General features: G+C 45.5%; 1 protein-coding gene across 4 annotated transcripts in view; it reads right to left on the bottom strand.

The window, feature by feature from the left end:
* The window catches only part of LOC138303518 (zinc finger protein 282-like), a 145,077-nt gene that overhangs the window by 17,704 nt on the left and 105,314 nt on the right, over positions 1–22,059 (bottom strand). For all 4 annotated transcript variants that reach the window (XM_069242718.1, XM_069242717.1, XM_069242715.1 and 1 more), the window contains exons 2-4: positions 14,229–14,349; positions 11,075–11,182; positions 1,635–1,748 (exon numbers count right to left, since the gene is read on the bottom strand). In XM_069242718.1, coding sequence (XP_069098819.1) covers positions 1,635–1,748; positions 11,075–11,182; positions 14,229–14,349 — 343 coding nt within the window. The remainder of the gene's footprint in view (positions 1–1,634; positions 1,749–11,074; positions 11,183–14,228; positions 14,350–22,059) is intronic.

The following is a 22,059-nucleotide window of genomic DNA, read 5'->3' as shown; positions in this document are numbered from 1 at the left end:
CAATATCAGTGTTGACAGAACAAAATCATTTACAACTTAGCAACTGTTATGATATTGCATAGACATTATCCAAAACAATTATAGCAGCTCTTGCCATCACATCAGTTCGCAAAAAACTCATGTCAACTGCTTTGACGCCGGGAGGACCACAAGTGTCCTCCACCACCTACCTAGGGTCCCCACAAACCACATAAATAAAGAGGCTTCTTCTGCTGCTCAGGCCTTACCAACCTTCCCTGGCATCTCTGGACATGCCTACTGGAAGTAGGCATTGGGGAGTTAGAAGCTGAAGCATGATCTCCACACTCTCACCCAGATCTCTAAATACCAAAGGGAACCCGAGAAGAGTCACACGCTGGGGAGCTGCTTTACAGTGCCTTCTGCACAGCCCGGAGGGACTGAGAGGAGAGGTAGGTGCTGGTGCGCTGGCTACTGACACCTTCCTACGACTGCTTGTATCACAGAGCCCTTAGAGTGCAGCGATTGGGCTTCGGCTTAGGGAATTACGATCTGGGTGCAGGCTCTATTCTCATAGCCCCAACCAAAAACCCACGGCCATCACATGTGCACAGCTCAGTCTGGGCACAGGGCCTGGCCTTCGGTCAGGTCCTGCATCCCTTCACCCAAGAGACAATGGACTCAACCCTTGGCTACACCTTGCATACTCTGACACAAACGCCGGACTTCAGACAGACCATTTAAGGGACAGGGGTTCCAATACTTTGACAATGAAGATATGAAGGTCTGTTATCCTTTGCAGGCCTCCATCTCTGCATTTGTAGCCATTCACAAAGGAACTCCTCCTTCAAAAATATTACTGAGGTAGGACGTTTGCGAAGGTTTGAGAACGGCTTCCTAGTACATTCAGCAGAGGGGAAACATCTTCAGATCACAAGGCAGAAGTTGTTCAAAAAAGATATTCTTGTGCCGAGAAATGGCCAACCATACACAGGACACTAAATATGTTTTTTGCAGAAGGTAAAGACTTTTTGAGGTATATCTTTTCTTCTCTCTTCAGACCTGGTTATTCTGTTGGTTATAGGCTCAACCTAAAATTAAAATTAAGTTGCTATTTTACGTGTGTCCTATTTTGTCTTTGAGACAATAATATAGACGTGATCACATACAGTTAAACAATCTTTTAAATCTCTAAATAGAGCAGCATTTACGGCCTTGGTGGGGGATTACTCCATCCCAAATGTGACGGATATCCCGACCGCCATATTACAAACTCCATTATGTCCTATGGAACTTGTAATACAGCGGACGGGATACCCGTCGCATTTGGGACGGAGTAATCCCCCCGCCAAGGTCGTAATCAGGCCCTTAGTCACCAATGGTAATGTAAAAACACATTTATGAGTTCGACCCAATTAAAATCTGCGCCAGAGCTATTCTTTGAACTGGTGCATATGGATTCAACCTTTTTGAAAAAAATATTTGTAGAATTACAGAGAACAACGGTTTCACAGCAAATAAATGGCAGATCATTTCCGTGAGGATTTTAAAGTTTTGTGCTAGTTAAACGGTATTAGTAATGTGCACAACTCCACTGACAGTATCATAGTTCTGGAGATTGAAACAGACGAAGATTTGTAATGTATGAGATAGAAAAGACATCCACTCTGCATCACCTGCACTGGGGCAGTCACTCTGTGGCCATCTGTCTGCGTCCCGAGGGTTGTTTCGATGTCGATTTACATCTCTTTTTATGTGAAATACCTCATCAGGATTAGTGATGGCATCCCCTGTTGGATAAAGACAAAAGCCCATCAGTTCACTCACTAAAGAGGTTCTCTTCTGCGTTTGTACCCACATACACTATGGGTGCTGATCTTCTATTTGCTGTGAATTACTCCTCCCCCATTCAGAACAAACATACTAAAGAGAATTGATGGTAGAAGAAAAAACTGTCTGCAGACTTCCAAGTGCACAAGACATTCAGATACAGAATATACCGATTAAATGCAGACTTTTTCTTTTACCCCAGTACCTTAGTCTACTAACAGTGATGGTGCAGTTGTTCAACCAATGGACTGGACTCAAAATAGAACTGACTGTTTAAAATGGTGCCAAAAGTGGGGGAAACGAAGTAAAATAACACAGGAATGGAAAAGAGTACAAGAGAGCACAACAGGGTGAGAGCAAACATTGTTACCATCAAGAGAGTGCCTACAAAATACTTATTAAAGAAAGGCACAAGAAAAAATTTACTTAAAGATATTTAGTGTACTTGTTGAAATGCTCTAGGTCTTGAGAATAAATGGCTCTATATTCAGCCAGGGCCCAACAAAAAGTATAGACACTTATAGCAGTTTAGCGCAGGAGTGTAGTTTAGACGGATGTCTGACAGAACATTTGTGACAACAATATTGTGCAGACAGAATATCGTGTCAACAATGTTGAGGACCAAAATATTTAAAAGGTAAGTGCAAATAGGTTAAATATAGATATGCGATTCTTCGCTCCACATCTATGCACACACACATATATATATATACATACATATACACATACATACATCTATATATGGAAAATGTCACTTACCCAGTGTACATCTGTTCGTGGCATGAGACGCTGCAGATTCACATGCTGTGCATTATCCTGCCATCTAGTGTTGGGCTCGGAGTGTTACAAGTTGTTTTTCTTCGAAGAAGTCTTTTCGAGTCACGAGACCGAGGGACTCCTCCCTTTCGGCTCCATTGTGCATTTGGACAATGAAAATCGGCTATGTAGGCATCTGTTACATTTTCGTCTGCCAGTTCGCCCTTCATTTCCCCACAGCGAGCTGGGATTTGCATATATGGGAGACACCTTTAAGTTAGCCCCCATTCTACCCCATTCTAAAATGGCTAATGATTTGGTCCAACCCTGAGTTAACCCTTAATAGGGCCATTATTAGGGATTGTCTATTGCAAAAGGGAACATGTATTCCATTGATACTACAGTGAGGTAGTATTTTAATTCTAAAGAAACAGAGGGTGTGGGGCATTATATATCCTGGGCAATGGGAAGGTGGGAAAGTTCACTACTATTTCATTTTAGAGCAGGAGCAGGAACCGTTCATCATTTGCTCAGTTTCTCCTTCGGTTTCAACCATAAATTCGCCCTGGGTGTTTGTCCACGCAATGACTCTACTGAGAAAACCCTGTTCCATTTTTTGTTCTTTTGTAAATTTCACGTCATGGTTATCAAACAGTTTTTATTACTACTTTTGAAAAATGTGGTTTGCTTCAGAGCATGGTGGCCTTTCACTACTTGGATTTGTAGCAACTAAATGTTATGGGTGGCCTCCTTCCTGAAATATGCAGTGTATTGGAGGGAAAGTATGCTCTACTGAGCTCTTTTATCTATCTGCTCTTTGGACTTGGCTTTAATGTACTTTGCGTTTGTTTGATATACTTTTATTTTTATGTATTAGATTTGATGATTTATTGATGAATTGTTGTACTGATGTATTTATTGAGTTGTTATGTATTTTATAAACACTTTCTTTTATGCATACTTTGGTATGCAAATAAAGAACATTATGATTGATTGATACTCAATAATTAAAATCTAGAAGTGGGGAGGAAATGTAAAATTCTGATAGCTTTACTTGGCCCTCTTAAGAACAGGTAAAGGATTATGTCTCCCTTTGGGTGAGCATTGCTGAAAGCTGATGAGCCATACTGTGGGGGAGGCAAGAGTTAGGAGGACCAAGCCACCTTTGCTAACTTGAACTGGCTTTGTAAGAAGTTTAACATTTGCTCATTGTGTGCTAATCTATGCTGCAGTAATTGTAGCGATTTGGGGCCAAATCTATTTCAAAAGATTGAAGTTCTGTTGCATGAAGGGATTCTTGGGCCTGTTCATTTATAAACTAAGTTATGCAAAACAATGTTTTGTGCATTATGAAAAGGATGCTACATTCTTTGCTTGAGGAGTTTTGCAACAGCTCACCCTCCGATAACAAAGAACCTGCTGGAGTAGGATAGCATGTCCAGTGGTGAAGTATAGCCTCCGGCATGGCTTTTGCTGGTAGGCTTGTAGACCTGGTCCTTTTTACAGGGTCTTCCCCAAACTTTTTACGTTCCTCCTCCTATTTTTCTGACCTCTTTTTGTTGGCATTACAACTCTGAACACTTTATCACTGCTGATCAGTTCTAAAGTGCATATGCTCTCTCTTCTAAACTTGGTACGATTGACTTACACCTAACTGGCACATTTAATTTACCTGTAAGTCCCTGTACAGTGGTATCTCTTATACCCAGGGCCTGAAAATTAAATGCTACTAGATGGCCTGCAGCGCAGCTTGCGCCACCCAGAGAAGTAGCCTTTCAAACCTGTCTCAGGCCTGCCACGCAGGGCCTGCGTGCACAGTTTAGTGCCACAGGGACCTGGCATTTGAATTTACTTGCCAGGTCGGGAACTCCCCTTTTACTCCATAGAGGTTACCCCTAAGGTAGGCCCTACCTAGCCCTATGGGCAGGGTGCAGTGTATCTAAAAGTAACGTAGCTTGCTTGATTAGACCTGTGTTCCAGTTGCTCTCTAATGGAAGCTATGCGCTTCTTAACAGTGAGAGCTGCTGTGGAATACGAGCTGGAGCTGCTTACATCATTACGGTCTCTCAAATTGTCACCTGTTGGGGAATGTTCTTTTTCCCCTACACAACAGACGAAAATAGCAGATATTTGGCCTTACATTGCGACTTCAAATATGAATTTTGACAAGTTGAGCAGACTAAAGGCTGTATTGTTTCAAAAACATGTGGCGCATGTGAGACCTATGCTCTCCAAGTAGTGAGGTCACCTGCAGAAATACAGTCCCTTTTAAATACAAACTTTCCGAGACACTTTGCGCAACTTGTGGGACGAGTATTTAACGCATCCAGTACTACTTGGATTGTACATTTCTCTAAGGCTGTTGGTTCTGGTTTTGTTAACACCTTTTTGGCTCAATACTTTCAACCATACACTCAACGTTTTTAAGTATTTTGGGGGGATTTCTGATTACTTTGGCTGTAGCAGATGGCATCTTGCTGTTTTTTATTCGCAATGGCTGTCCCATCGTAACAAGGAGGGCTGATGGCGCATCCATTGGCGTAACTGTGTCGTGTACGCATGATGCAGTATTACAGACCACCACTTCTGGAAGAACTGGAGTGCAACTGTTCTCTGTTATTCAGACTGGTTTTAGATTGTGTGCAGCCCATGTTTCGATGCCTTTGGCAGCTTTTTGAATGTGCACTTCAAGTTTGTCTATCTAAGCAGTGCTTACTTTCATTGGTCACTGATCTGTTGATGTTCTCACTGAGGACTCACCACCAGACATGCGTGTTGAGGGTGCATTTGCTAGTGGAAGCAGTTTATGAGTTGCCCTTTGTGGATCATGCAGCTCTTCAATTAACATCGGGCACAACACGGACTGCTGCTGCCTCAGCTGAAGCTCAGGGTTTGGAACATGAGTGCTCCTTGGCACCGATTTGGAACATTTTCTTGACTCAATTGTCCCAGCTGTAATTGGAGATTTTAAGAATGATGCAGACTTTTAAATTTGGTTTCACTGGCGCCAGTGCCTACATTTTAAATTGACCCCTTCTAATTCTTCACATGTTTAAGTGTGTTTCAGCTTGTCATAATTGACATTTTTATATATATGTTTAAAAGCATTGCATTTTAGTTGTTTTATTTGGGAACTAGACTGCTTTACCACTTCTGAACCGACAAGGGGAGGTTGTTGTATAGCCATTTTAGTGATGTCTCTAGGCACATTACTTTAGCACGTAAGGCCTGCTGCTTGTGCCCTCTAGCCTAGTGACATTTCATTTTGCTTCACTTTATTATTTTAGAATCAGCCACATCAATGGTGGTGTTTTATTTTCTTTTTCTAGTTGTCCTTTCGCCTAGGAAAGCATCATGTTTCTTAGCATGATATTCCACCACCAAGGCACTGGAAGGAGCAGCTGCACCACGTGGAATGTCTTGGCATTCCTGATAATATGTTTATTCTGACATGTGCATTCTTGGTGACTATGACAACATGACTACTTCTTGTGTTATAGAATACCAGTAAACTATATGCTTGCGTGACTACTGCTTGCATTCGCAGAGTACTAGTAACCTGTTTAACGTTCAGACAACTGCTTGTGTAGCAGGTTATTACTGATACATGTTGTGTTAAACCTGACTGCTTGTGCCGAACTAACAAAGGGGTGAGCAGGAGTTCCTGCCTGGCTGAGGTGCATACCCTATCCAACCAGGAAACCCTTTTCTAACGTATGCACTGGGTTTGTAAAGTACAGTTCTGTTGGAGTACTCACAGGAGCTTCCCTCAAGTGCAGGGTTAATTGAGGTGGGCCTAGTGCCATTTTAAAACCCCATAACTGACCCCAGAGTAAATTATAATATTGTTCAGAAAGGAGTGTCCCTTGCATGGTATATGGGTGAGTTCCCCTGCCCTGAATGCCTGACGACATGTAACTCTAGTATTCTGACTTTTATTTTGGCCCTGGAGTCACACTGCTCAAGCATGTGCTTTGAGGCCTATCCACATCCCTTACAATGTGGGGTTCAGGACCTGTCCTGTGACTTTAAGTGGCACACCAAGTGCTCCTATGTACCTGAGAGAGGGCTGATGTCTCTGTCCTTGGTGCATCACATAACACAGTGGTGGCAGCGTACCATTTCGGGTAGGTATGACCAGACCCTTTTATCTGTGCCAGTTGAGTATGGCCTGCTGGTCCTTCTTGTGTGAAGTTTCTCTTTTATGTGTATCCTAAATCCCTGTGATTGTGCAATGAATCTGTGATCAATTCATGGTTGTAGGACTCTGTGTGTGCATGAGTCAGAATACTGAAGGCAGTGGGATCATTTTGGATGCCCCCGTTTTAAGATGGCATGAGATGGAGGATGAGGATACATTTTGCCCTCAGTGTAAGTCTGCTAGTGTGGCTGCAGTGTGGAGAGCCAGTCACAGAAGAGAGGATAATGGAGACTTGGCCACCTTTTGAAATACCATGAAGACTTTGTTAGCAAGGGGCTGCTGATTAGTTCTGCCTAAGCAGTGCCATTTGGCTGACAGCAGGGGTGAAGGGTGTGCCATTAGTTTCTGTTGCTCAGATTGGAATGTTTCTAGGTCAGACTGCGCTTTTTGCTATTCCTGATCACTGTTTTACAAAGTTTGGTGACAGCGAGGTACGGAGAGCTCATTCTCCATTGTGTCCATGTTGTGAGTGCTCCAGCCTGGAGACAGCCCCAGTGCTACCCAGCATTAAGAAGCACCACTCTACACAAGTTATGTATCTGTCGAGCAGCCTGAGAAGAATACTTGAAAAGAGAATATTTCCAACAAACATATTCAGAATTTTGAGACAGTGGATCCATGTCTTCTCTGGAGAGCAAGTCGGAAAAGGTTTTCGGACTCCTAAAATGAAATTCCGAAAGGATGTTGATTTGGTATACAGAAGTGGCATGTTGTAGACATCCCTTCCAAATACTAAATCAGTATCATCTATATCAATGTTTTGTGACCGAACTTTGATCGCAAAACATCGACATTTTACAGAACTCATGTTGGGGTGGTAACCCAGTCACAAAACTGCTCTTTTTAGTACCCCTTCCCTTTTGTGTATTAAAACAATATGTTTGCTGGGAAGCACTGTCAACTCTCAAACACAAAAAAAGTTTCTTTTCAAAATAAGCCCCATTTCCTTTAAAGAAAATGGACTGCATAAAAAACAGATTTTACTTTATTGAAAGAAAATCATATAGATGGCGGTCTGCTTACCTCTGCAGGTCACCACCTCTGTAATTGCCGCCAACTGAAGTGAGTCCCAATTTGCTACCTACCTCATTATTCTTAATGTGCTAGGCCAGACTACGACCCATTTCAAATCTGTATTTGTACATAGATCAGTCTGAAAAACTAGTTACTGGTTGCAAAATACTGATTGCAAACTGTACTCAGTGTTTTGCAACTAGTAACTAGCACACCGGGCACTAGGTAACATATATATGAGGCTTTTTAACCAAACACTTAAAGGATTAAATTGTCTGAAATGGCAGGAACCCCCTAAAAACAAACAAGTACTGCTTTTCAGTGTTCTATTCACTGTGCTGAAATGATAAAAAAAAACGTCAGTTCAGTCCTGTTCATACAAATAGGCACCTGATAATAAACTAGCTCATGGTATTCGCAGACAAGAAAATCTTTCTTCCTCTTAGGGACTCATTACGAGGTGGACTACTCTGACGCAACTTCACCGCCAGGGGTTCAATAGTAAGGGCAAACAACGGGGGAATAAGGGGAATCCCTGCCACTATCCACAACGTATGAGGTAGTGACATGCCAGCATGTCACTCCGTCGGCCCCCTAAAGGAGTTTAATCCACCTGAGCAGTGGTGGGGCTATACCATACTTGCTGAGAATTGAGAGAGAGATACGACCTCCTGAGGGTATCAAAGGCCTGCTTGAGGTCCAGGGAGATCTAGGCTACTCAGGCAGGGCTTTGTCCAGTATTTCTGATATTCAAGGACTTATTTCTACCATGACATTTCCAGGTGGAGACAATTTCTCATTTAACTTAATGAGTGAGACAGCAGATGGTGGAGCTTTGTCCCACCAAAACAGAGAAAACGTAAGAACCATAATTAGCGCATAGTGAGGACGCATAACACTGTGTTTTGAGGCAATTGCTTCTCGTTGAGGCATGAGGTCTATGAGGGAAGAAATGAGACAAGGCCGTCACTCAGCCCAGGGTGGATTAGGTGCTATATATAAGTCCGGGGAGATAGATCTAGCATGGCCTGTATGTGTAAAGGGCAGTAGAGTGTACTTAGAGAGTTGTTTAACCCTGCCTTCTACATCACAATATCCCATGGAGGATAAGGCCCATCCCTGCCCAGGACAGAGCATAGAAAGTGTGCGATAGTGACCAGGTCTATTACCACAGTTCATGCGCTGTCACACCCAGCGGTGTCGCTAAGCTCTGATCCCTACAGGCCTGCGCACAAGACCTGTTTGACTCTGGCATGGATCTTCTGTCGCATACTCTCCTCTCTCTATGAGACAAGCTCTCTTTTGTGATGTTTATTTCACTCCCTCTTTCCTGGACATAACCAAAGTGGCCTTTGTATAGTTTCTGATTTTGCTCACCCCTAGGTGTCTACTTCGAGCCTCCTTGGAATTTCCTGCTATTCGTCTTTCTCATCTTGTCGGTTCTCTTTCTTTCTTTTCTAGCTGTTGGTTTTCATGTATTTCTCTTAAATATATTGTTCCACCTTTCATCTGTCTTCCTAGCTCCTTCCATTCTTGTTTATCGGTTCTTCCCCTCCCTCTTTTGTACTCATCAGCTAAATCCAATTGGTCAGCTGGGTCTCATTCCTCCCTTCCTCTTTAGCTTATCTCATCACTTTTCATGTCTATCTTTTTGATCCCCAGTAGATTTTGTCTTTAACAGTTTCTCCCTTCTCCTCTGCTGTATCTTTATTCTCCTCTCCACAGCTCTCTATCATCTTTGGACTGAGTTTCTTTTCTTTGTCCACTGGGAGTTTCCAGCTCTTTGTTGTTTTAGTCTTCCTTTTTCGTTTACTTCTAGTTTCTCTTGTTTTCTTCCCTTGGTTGTTTTCGTCACCTGTTCCCATGTGATGCCTCTTTCTTTCTCACTGTTGAAAGTTATTGTTCTTTCTGCTGTAGTTGTTCTCATAAATCCTCTCTCCTGGACTCTTCTGTACTCCTGGCTCAACTCACACTCTCCTACAATTCACCCTTGCTTCTCCCCATGGAGCTCTCCTTCTCTCTCTCTCCAGGTTACCGCATGATCACTTTTCTTTTGTGCCTCTGTTTCACATTTAGATGGCTTTATTTTTTGGGCTTTTGTTCTACTTATTCCTCCTTTAAGTGTGTCTTTTCCCCTCCTCTACACTTTCAATATTTATTTCTCTCTCTTTTGACCTACACGTCTCCGGCTCACTCTTTCATTCTCTCTACCTCTTTTTAACGTGTGCTGCTGTCTCTCCCCCTTCTATCTTAGGCACCTGCCAAGTCTCTTGCTCTAGCTTTCTCATGCCTACTTTTTCTGTCTCTCAGACTTCTGACATGGTCTCTTTGTATTTCTCTCTGTATGCTTCTTAATTGTAAGCCCACCAGGATATCTCTTGCTGTGTTTTGGTCTCTCTCAGCCATTTTATTATTTTTTGAGTATGTTTTGAAGACTGAGTTCTCTCTAAGAAGCGTATCGTTATTGAACGTTTCTACTTCCCATCCTTCTCACTTTTTATATATTGTTTTTCCTGCCTTGTCTCTTTCCCCTGATCCTTTCAGGTCCTCTTTATCACTCATCACTCACACTACTGTCTTGTTTCCTCTTATTCTACCAGGCTTACACTATAATTCTTATTTTGCTGTGTCCCTTTGCAGTGCTTTCTTGTCCTTTACAAATTGAGCGTATCTATTAGTCATTTCAAACGCAATTATCCTTTAAGGCACATATCGCCCGGAAGACTCAGCGACCCCTCTCCAAACTTGGGCTCCTGTTTTACTGCATGCCAGGGACCAGCAGTCTGAGGCCTGAAGGATCACTAGAAGGGTTTTAAGAATAATGAAGTTTGCTCTAGTGACTGGACATAGGCCCTGCCCTACAGAAACACAATGTTCACTCTCCTGCCCCTCCTCCTTGTTTATCAGCAGTAGACAAGCAAGTGTGTGCGTGTATGTGTGGGTGGGGGGGTCTGTGTTTGTCTGTGTGTGTGTGTGGTTGGGGTCTATGTAAGTCTATGTGTGTGTGTGGGTGGGGAGGGCTGTGTATGTCTGTGTGTGTGTGTGTATGGGGGGTCTGTGTATGTCTCTATGTATGCGCATGTGTGCGGGGCATTCTGTGTACGTCTCTGTGTGTGTGAGGGATCTGTGTATGTGTGTGTGTGTGTGTGTGTGTGTACTAGTTGTGGAAAAAAAATCATAACTGTACAAACATAGAAAATGCACACTTTCACTTTTTTTTAAATTACTCTGGTACAATTTTCTGATCGGTGATGAGAACAGAGGCGTTGGAGCACTGTACAGAATAGACAATTAAGTAAGAAAACTGAAACCTACCTGAACTTTGAATAGCATGTCTTCTCTCTGACTCCTGGGAAGCAGCAGGGCACAGGTCTGGCTTTCCTTTAGCTCTTAATGTAAAGACAGTGGTGGTAATAAGAGGACCTGTAAACAAAAGGAAACAGAAGTGAATACTTTTTTGAGAGATCCGATGCAGTTGTCGGAGTGTTGTGCTCTTTTACCACGTGGCACATGCTGAACGACAAACGTCCATTTCACCAGAGAATGTTTAATAGAAGAGAAGGTGAGGCCTGGAACTGACATTAGAGTCTCCTTCTCCCTGACCCAAACCAACGCCTGAGTCACCTAACAGACCAGTAGCTTCACAGATGTCACCAAGCTGCTGAGCAGGTGCTGGCAAAACTAATCTCATGGATTCTGTGCAAGAATGTGAAGAATCCATGATTAAACCATACATTTTAATACAGCACTAAAATAAAATCACTGAAATGCACACCAAAGAATGTTATGGCTTGCAAAATGTACTTGTAAGAGTTAGACAGGCAACCAAGCTTTCTTAAGACAAGTAATGAATTATAGAAGGGAGCAGGGCAGGAGGCAAAGAAACACAAAACATAGTCTAGGTGTCCAGGTACAACTTTAAGTCCTTAAGAATATGAATGCTGTAAAAGCTCAATGGAGTGGTCAGCTTCCTGCAAAGATGGCTGCCTGAAAGTGGAGCTCTCTCCCACCTGCCAGCCCAAGACCTTCATCCGCCCAAATCCAGCCACAACATAAGACTGTCTCCTGTGCCCTCTTGTGATAAGCACTGGATGCACGGTATGTTTAGCAGGCCCTTTCCCCGAGCTGAATCAGTCAAGCCTGGTCGTGCCCTGAATGGCACGCTCTGTGCCTTGTGTTAACATGGCAGACTATACCGGCAGCTGAAGATTTGTTGATAAAGGGGTGATGGGGCTCTAGGTATGGGCATTAGGGGAGAGATGAAATCCTGCCCTGTGGGTGGGATGGTTAAATTAACGTTTGCACATGGCGGCCATAGAGCATGAACACACCATGGCCGCAATCAGCAACTCTAAACTACAGAGACGGAGTATAACACAATGGGAGTGGGATCGAGGACACTCCTCCGGTCACATTTTGCCTCTCTGCGCTTCTCTAGTAATCCTAAAGGGTGACAAAGAGCTAGGCTCCCCATGCAGGCTGGAGCTGACACTCAAATGGTCGTAAATTTCAACAGCCGCTGAATTATATGACAGGCTTCCTTTTTATGATACTCTACGTGCTCTTTTCTTGAAGACTGCATGCTTCCATGATGCGGATTATGAGGTGATTTGTCTCACCAGACATCTTTACAAGGCATTGCAGTTGCTAAATTCTGGTCTCTCTTTTGCACCCCTGCAAGCTCTTTAAATCTTCACCATGGAGAAGTCAAATGCCAAACACAGTAAACTGATGTTTGAACAAAGAAAGAGCACCAAGCTAAAGGGCGACCTGGTCGAATCATTGGCTTCTTCTCTTCGTCCTCCACTGGACTCAACCCCTGTAGACATCACTGTTAAGACACTGCAGACAGAAATACAAACCCTGCTGTCATTGAGAACAAGATTGATACTTTCAAGCAGATTCGACCCATCTAGAAAAGCAGAGCGCCACGTCTCAGATGTTGACAACAGTGGTGTGACAGCTACCGAAACCAAGTTATGCACTGAGAACGTCCTTGTAGTTATAAAGATCAAAACCCAAGACCAGGAATAGCACTCCCATGGCAATAACATGAGAACTGTAAAACAATTCATATTCAGTGAATATGACAAACTTGAGACCTTCAGCAAAACCTTACTGTTTGACATGTTTGGCTGCACATGGTTCTCAGACTTTCTGGCTATATGCAGGTGCACAGGGCTCAAGCCATTGATGGTGTGAGAGCGCAGTGTACCTAGTGGGAACGTATGGAGGAGGTGAGTGTCATGTCAAAGGCACACTGTCAATTCCAGATATTTACAAGGGTCCAATGGTGGTGGTCACATTTTAAATCAAGCCAATTTATGGAAGTCTGTGACATACTGCCTCATTTTTTGGGATTACTTTTCTTTTTATCGATTTAAAAACATCAGAGAAGGAAACAGTGTTGGACAGAGATACTTTTCTCGCTAGAGGAAAGGATTGTAGACAACAATTTTTGAGATACTGTACCAATCCAGGTCAATAAAACAATAAGATTGAGTTTCCTCTTTGGAAACTACTGATTGAAATGTATAAGTTGAAGGGAGTAATCACTCTTGTTGCCCAAATATCCGCCCTGCTCTCCATGGAAAACCCTGGACTAACCATGCCCTCCCATAGAGAGATTCCTTCCTGGTTCACAAAGGTCAATGCGGCAAAGTGCAGCTCCACAATCACAAATGTGGAACTGAATCTGTCACATTAGGTCGCAGAACTTACAAGTACATTGTAACAGGTGAACTTTTGAGCAATGTGTTTAAATTTTAGCTTCAATAGCAGGAAGGGAGGCCACTACTTACAGCCTGTACAATTAGAGGTTTTATCATCCACGTCACTAATTACAACAATAATGCTGTGATCGCTCTCCAGCAGACATCACTTCTGTCGATCTAAAGCTTCAAGGGTTAGAACTCACCTCATAGTGTGGACTATGCAGAGGTGGAGTCCAACACTACTCGCGCTGCTGGCTCACAACTGGAAATGTTTGCACTGACTGATTGTCACTGACTCAATGCTCATTTTATCCATTTTAGGCAGAACTGACCGGCAGATTTCAGACCATTTCACAGCCACTGATTTTTTTCCTTGTGTGATTCCATCTCCCATAAGGAACGGTCACTAATAAGCGGTCAGTCCGTCAGACGCTACTGCTTTATAATTTCCTGTAGAGTGAACTATGTCTAAACCTGTCAGTAGCTATGGTCAGTGCTGACCTTCCCTTTCTTGTAGCTCCCTCTTTTTTGGATTCCCCAAATCACTACTTCTGACTGCTCTCTTGGACTTCTCCACCTGAAAATGAATTACCATATTAATATTACAGTGAAAATCAGCATCATACTAGCTTACTGCTCCTAAATATTACACAAAGAGAAAAAACAAAGCAAACCCCCCACTAAAAATCCTGCAACAATTATTCAAGCTTTTGTTAGGCTGTCAAATCTCTTGCTAATTAACAGCGTAACTTTACCCAGCGAGATCAGGGCTTGGTGAATTTGCTGCATCACATTCCCATAAAGTTCCTTCTGCCATTCCTGTAAAAGCCTCCACTCCTCTTCCGAGAAGTAGGCAGAAGCTTCTTGGGTGGTAGCCTGTGTAAAGAAACCGAAAGATCACGTTGCTTACTTGGCAACCCACAGAGTGACATACCATACACATGGAGGATGCATTCGAACCAGATTCCCCGACACGTATCAATGCCCACCCAATGTTGCCCGTTCTCTTTACATGAGGTTAGATCGGCGAGCGTGGCGTTCTCGTAGTCAAGGTGACAAGAGGCGGGAGCTGAGAGACAGTGTGACTGTTTCAGAACAGAAACAGACATTACATGCGTTGAATAGAAGGAATCCCACCAGTCCAATTATCTAAACTTGAAGACCCTTTGAGGACATTTGTTGCTGTTAGAACAATATTGACACAACTAAGAACCTGTTCCATAATCTGTATGAAAATATGAATCCCTCCGTCCTGCTGAAGGCAAGAGATACTAACAGGTGAAGTTGAAACAGTGCTGTAAACAGGCAATATAAAAGAACTTCAACAACGGACGATTTATACAGAGACTAATGTGCCTCTGGTAGGATAATGATAAAAATAATATATGCTGCTGCAGTGTGGGGAGAGCCATAAGGACAGTATGAATGTTTTTGATGATTGGTGCAAGTGTGTTCATGTGATAAGGGAACAGTTTCTGTTAATCAATGTGAAGTGCTATATATATTGGGAGAATGCTGTTTAAATATTTCTTAACATTTGTATGAATTCATCATATTGACAAGTTTAAAATGTTTTTGGTGAGAATTGAATGTGTGTTAAATTAATCATTTTATAATAGAAAAGTGATGTTTGCATTTGACTACTGGATAAAAAAAATGGTTGTAGTATGCTGGGTTAATTTAAAAACTAGGATATTATTCATAACCCAATAACCCTAGGCAAGCAGTCTGACTATTCCTAATGTAGGAATTAAAATAACTTTCTTGGAAGCAGGTTTTATTATAGACAGATTTCATATAATGACAACATCGTTTATTAGGATAGAAAGGAACTTCTTCTGGTGTAAGATGATTTTTCGATGATCCTGACTAGATTGGTGGGCACCCAGTGTAACAACCAGGTGCATGCAAAGCAGAAGGGAAGTTTGGTCAGATGGAAAAAACAAAATCTCTGTCCTGTCCTGGTGCAAGGTTTGCTGGCAATGCTGCATCTTAGCATAGGCAGCCTGAAAAAATGTACAGACATTTGTATACACATTTAGGAATCTGTAAACGGCGTGCCATGCTGGCAAGGTACAGAGTGCAATAAGGAGTAAGGGGTGTAGTTCAAAGACATCTACTCTATGGTTCTTTTCGCACTGAGCCTGTGTTTAGGGGACAGATTGCGGTTCTTTATTGATAGTGGAAGATCTCCGCAGCAACTTAGCTAATGCTGTCCACTAGCTTTGTGAACATGCAGGGTACTTGCATTTTTACAATACTGCAACCAAAGCAACTGTAAAATCGCTAACTGTTTCTCCCCAAATTCGTAGCTTCTGAGTTTTCTGTTTTTGTGTGATATTTCTGAGATTGCTCATATTTGACATTGCAATGCCTTACGTGACACTATTTTGATTGCAGAAAACAGCAGTAATTGTCACCTACTTTTGTGTAAGTAACGGTCGAGAAAATGACTTAAAAAACTGCAATATTTATTTACTTCCTTATCACAGAATTGTACTGGGTTTTTATTGAGGGTCTGGATCTCAATTCAAGGAATGGTGCTGTTGAGAGAGCAAACTTTAAGGGAGTTTATACCACTGTCTACCTCACACAGCATTTAAAATGATCAATGCGTGCCATGGACCTTAAAAGTCTCATACAGCTGAACAATAAAAACAAATACTAGCATTTGTGTCAATCATTTTTTTAAATTCTATTAAGGACACAGAGGCAAGGATTATGGTTCTCTTTCTATGCTTTATTTGTTCAGCAGCCAATCAAAAGTAAAGTTGAAAACACTACACTGCCTATAAACATCATGTCACATGACCAATCATGAGGCCACCAGCCGTATATAACCATAATGAGACCCATAAGCCTCTTTTTTCTTTACGTAAATCCAAAACAGTTAAACAGTCTCAATCCTGAAACCAAAAGATCGAACCAGAAACACGAGCTCGAACTCCAAGGAAAAACTCTGGAACAGATCAGGACCCTGGAACTGGGGACTTCAGATCACCACTCCTGAACAGACCAACTCCACGACTGGAGGAAGGAGAAAACAAAAACACATCTGGCAACACCCAGGCAGAAGTGTCAGGATCACTTGTCCTCATTACCTAGGGCACAAATAATGCCAAAGCAATAAACACTGGACCGACAGAACTTTCAATACCCTAATCAAATATCATCAGGGGAGGGAAAAAAGGAACACTCAGAGAATATCACAGAAAATACATTTCAATCAGTAAGAAATCATGCATTAGAAAACAACAATGCAATAATGAAAAAAACAAAATGGGCTGGATAATCCTCGCCTCCGTGTCCTTAATAGAAATGAAAAATTCTTGATGCGAATTCTAGAATTTTTTTTATTCTATGTCAGGACAGGAGGCTCGAGTTATGCTAGTTTGAAGCTGAGCCACCACCACTGAAGCGACATCAACAATAGGTTTGTAGTAAAATGACTTAAACGTGGACGAGCGACCTTTGACCCTGTCACCAGGCAGGTCGCTCCCCCCATCTGCCACGCAGCCCCCTGTGGGTTGAACCTCTGTTGCCACTTTTGCCGCCTGACTACTCGCTCCCTTTTTTTTATTCCCCTGAGCTTGTGCTTCTGTGCCACTTGTTTTTTCCATTCTGTGCCCCTATGTTTTGCTTTCTGTACCCCTGTGCTCTGTTGTCCCTCTCCCGCCGTCTTTTCCCGCCGTTTTTTCCCCGGGTTTTCCCCTGGGTTTTTCCCTTGCTGCTGAGCCCCTGCTGCCCCGCCCCCTTCACTCCCATTGGCCGCCCCGCTCCCACCTCCCAGCTGCTCCTCCCTCCCTCTGCCCTCATATGAGGCCGCGAAGCGGGCGCGCACAGCAGGTGCGCCGCTGGCACGCCGAAGGCGCGCCTAAGGCAAGTCCGTCTGTGGCCGTCCGCGCCTGGACCGCACCCAGCACCAGAACCCCTGGAACCCGCACCCCCGCAACGCCAGACTGCACTACGACGCAAGCACCCTCCACGCACTCAACACCAGACGAGACCACCCCTGCTACCGGGCCACCCCGAAACGCACCCAGGGGCCTTTCACCTGCCGGAACTGCAGATTCATCAGCATCCAACCCTCCACACCACCAGCCAGAGAACCCAACCACCTCCGCTGCATCCTCCTCAACACCCGCTCCGCTCGCAAGCACGCCATCGAACTTTGGGACCTCCTAGACTCCACTGCCCCTGACGTTGCCTTCCTGACGGAGACCTGGCTGAACGCCACCTCAGCACCAGACATTGCCATAGCCATCCCACAGGGCTACAAGATCTCCCGCAGAGACCGCACCAATGGAGTGGGAGGAGGAATCGCCATCATCCACAAAGACTCCATCAAAATCTCAACGAACACCGATGACACCCTCACCACCGCCGAGCACATGCACTTCCAGATCCACACCGACCCCAACACCACCCTCAGAGGAACTCTCATCTACAGACCTCCCGGACCCCGCCCACAGTTCAGTGACACCATCGCTGACCTCATCAGCACCCACGCCCTCGCTTCCACGGACTACATCCTCCTCGGGGACCTGAACTTCCACCTCGAGAACAACAACGACGCCAACTCCACCGCCCTGATCGACAACCTCGCCAACCTCGGGCTCAAACAGCTAGTAACGACACCCACTCACGCCGCTGGACACACGCTTGACCCCATCTTCTCTGCAAGCCCCCACGTTTCCTTCAACCACACCACCGAACCACACTGGACCGACCACAGATGCGTCCACTTCACCTTCAGAAAACCCACCACCGCACCCAAAAGCTACCACGCCGCTGCTGGGGCAAGGTCACCGGGGACCAACTGACTACCGCCCTCGCCCTGAGACCACCCACTGACCCCACCGACCCAGACACTGCCGCGACCAACCTCACACAGTGGATCAACGACTGCGCCAACACCCTCGCCCCTCTCAAGACCTTTACAACCAACCACACCAACAAGAAAGACGCCTGGTTCACCGAGGACCTCCGGATCTCCAAGCACACCTGTCGGAAGCTGGAGAAGAAATGGCTCCACGACCGAACACCAGACAACCACACAGCCCTCAAGAGCGCCACCCGCAGACATCACCAACTCATCAGGACCGCCAAGAAGACCGCCTTCAAGGACCGCCTAGACAACAACGCACACAACACCAAAGAGCTCTTCAGCATTGTGAAAGAACTCTCCAACCCCAGCTCCATCACCAACGACATCCCGCCATCTCAAGACCTGTGCGACTCCCTGGCCACCTTCTTCCACCGCAAGATCACCGACATCCACGACAGCTTCAACCCCGACCCCCCCTCACCCACCACCGAGTCCACCACCCCTGCGACTACCACTCGCACCAGTCGCCTGATCGTCTGGTCCAGCGTCAGCGACGAAGACACCATCAAAACCATGAACTCCATCCACTCCGGATCCCCATCGGACCCCTGCCCTCACCACGTGTTCAACAAAGCCAGCCCAGCCATCGCGCCCCACCTCCGGAAAACAATCAACTGTTCCTTTGAGACAGCAACCTTCCCAGAAAGCTGGAAGCATGCCGAGATCAACGCCCTTCTGAAGAAGCCCAAGGCGGACCCCAAGGACCTCAAGAACTTCCATCCCATCTCCCTGCTCCCTTTCCCGGCAAAAGTGACCGAGAAGATTGTAAACAAACAGCTAACCCGCTACCTCGAAGTCAACAACATCCTGGACCCGTCCCAATCTGGTTTTCGCAGTAACCACAGCACCGAGACCGCCCTCATCGCCGCCACTGACGACATCCGGACCCTGATGGACAAAGGAGAAACAGCTGCCCTCATCCTCCTGGACCTATCAGCAGCCTTTGACACGGTCTGCCACCGCACCCTATCAGCACGCCTCCATGACGCCGGTATCCAAGAGAAGGCCCTGGCCAGGACCACATCCTTCCTCTCCGGCAGAACCCAGAGCGTCCGCCTCCCACCCTTCCGCTCCAAAACCACTGAGATCATCTGCGGCGTCCCACAGGGATCCTCCCTCAGCCCGACACTGTTCAATATCTACATGGCCCCCCTCGCCCACGTCGCACGACAACACAACCTCAACATCATCTCCTACGCCGACGACACCCAGCTGATCATATCCCTCACCGAAGATCCCGACACCGCCAAAGCTAACCTCCACCGAGGAATGAAGGCCATAGCCGACTGGATGAAGGACAGCAGACTGAAGCTGAACTCAGACAAGACGGAGGTCCTCATTCTCGGACCCACCCCATCAGCCTGGGACGACTCTTGGTGGCCCACGTCACTAGGCACAGCCCCGGAACCCACGGACCACGCACGCAACCTGGGGGTCATCCTCGACTCCACTCTCTCCATGACCAGGCAAGTCAATGCCGTCTCCGCGTCCTGCTTCAACACCCTCTGTATGCTCCGCAGGATATTCAAATGGATCCCCCTCGACACGAGAAAAACCGTTACCCAGGCCCTCATCACCAACAGACTCGACTACGGGAACGCCCTCTACTCAGGAACTACAAACAAGCTCCTGAGACGACTCCAACGCATCCAGAACGCCTTGGCCCGACTCATCCTCGATGTCCCCCGCCGCAGCCACATCACACTCCACCTGAGAGGCATGCACTGGCTCCCCATCAACAAAAGGATCACCTTCAAGCTCCTGATCCACGCACACAAAGCACTGCACAACACCGGACCCACCTACCTCAACAACCGACTCAGCTTCCACACCCCCACCCGAAGCCTCCGCTCAGCCAACCTCGCCCTCGCCACAGTCCCCCGCATCCGAAAAACCACCGCCGGCGGCAGATCCTTCTCCTACCTCGCCGCCAAGACCTGGAACACTCTCCCCACCATCCTACGACAGACCCAGGACCTGCTGGCCTTCAGAAGACTCCTCAAGACCTGGCCCTTCGACCAGTAGCACCCCCCCCTCCCCAGGCCTTGAGACCCTTGCGGGTATGTAGCGCGCTTTACAAATGCAGTGATTGATTGATTGATTGGACTCAGACGACCAATCAGCCACTTTGAGAATATCCTCCAGCCGTGAGCCTAATGAAAAGGACTTAGAGGCCTAGCACCCCTGGCAGAATGAGCACCAAATCTTGAGGTGTCAATACCTACCTCAGACAAAAACCATCACATTCACCTAGCCAAGGTAGCTGAGGAAACCGGGTGAAAAGGCTTCTGTAACGAAATCAACAATCGCCCCCCCATGTCAGTACAAAAACTTCAGCAGTACTCACCTCGTACTCCTTTAAATACCATACTACACATAACTTAAAATTATCAGGGAAACTAGGGTAAGAAACCATCCTAGTATCACACTTAGTACGACGTGTAATGGAAAAAGTGACTCCTTCAGGAAAAAACATTCTACCGCTAAATCCAAGGCCCTTACATCAGAAGCCCATTTACAAGAAACCAAGCACAATAGCATGGTAAGCTTAGCAGAAAGCTGCTTTTTGGAAAGATATCGATTTGCAGGTCAAGAGTCTAAAAAACGAAATTTACATCCCATAAAGAAGAATATCTTGGTTGAGGAGGACGACTGAAGCGAATGCCATGCAAGAGTTTGCATACAATGGGAAGCTCCCCCACAGGCTTACCTTCATAGGTACAGGACCTGCAGAAATGGCAGACCTATAGTTATTCACCGATGTATAGACCATATCAAAAGTGGCTCAGGAAGAAAAAAATTCAAAATCAAAGAGCAATCTGCTGAAGAGGGCTCAGCACCCCGTTCACTGCACCAATTACACCAGTGCTTCCAAGCTAAGTTGTAACGTTTGTGAGTGCTCGAGGACCAGGCCTGAGAGATGAACTCAGTAGACTCCTGCAAAAGTCCTGGGTGAGTCTCCCTGAAACCTTCCATGCCACCAGAGAGAGGCATTCAGACTGAATCAGGGGATGAGGAAGGCCCAAGGGATCTAGAACTAGGTTCCATCTTAACGGAAGAAGGACTGGAGGAGAATAACTTAGTTCCATAATTACTGGAAACCAAGCTTGAACCTTCCAGAGGGAAGTCACCAGAATCAAATCTTCCCTCGACGATGAGTCTGAGCTAAAACCCTGGGGATCATCATGAAAGGAGAAAATTCATACTCCAGGAACAGAGATCATTCCTGTGGAAATGGATCAGTTGCCAGAGACACCGGATGCGGGCGCCAGCTGAAAAACTGCATCAGTTGACGGTTGAGTCGGGAAGCAAAGAGGTCGATCGAGAAAGGACCCCAATGGCGATGGAGCGACTGAAAGACTTTAGGATGAAGTGTCCAATCGCTGAAGTCTCGAAGATGATGAGACTGCCAATCTGCTACCAGATTGCTGCAACCTGGGAGATATTCAGCTATTACCTATATCCAGTGTTGAAGGCAAAAATACCAGAAGTCCTTGGCAATCTCTGCCTGGAAGCGAAACTTCGTCCTGCCAAACTGATTGACATACCTCTCTGCGGAGATGTTGTCCATCCGAGGGAGGATGCAACAGTCTGACTTGTCGAGGGAGAGGCTGCGGATGACAAAGGATCCCACCACCAGTTCCAAGCAATTGATATGTAGGTCCAGCTCTGCTCTGGACCAACGACCTCCCGTGGAA

The sequence above is a fragment of the Pleurodeles waltl genome, chromosome 7 (genome assembly GCF_031143425.1).
Source record: "Pleurodeles waltl isolate 20211129_DDA chromosome 7, aPleWal1.hap1.20221129, whole genome shotgun sequence".
Taxonomy (NCBI): Eukaryota; Metazoa; Chordata; class Amphibia; order Caudata; family Salamandridae; genus Pleurodeles; species Pleurodeles waltl.
The sequence above is the reverse complement of the archived record's forward strand: the minus strand, read 5'-3'. Positions and strand labels throughout refer to the sequence as shown.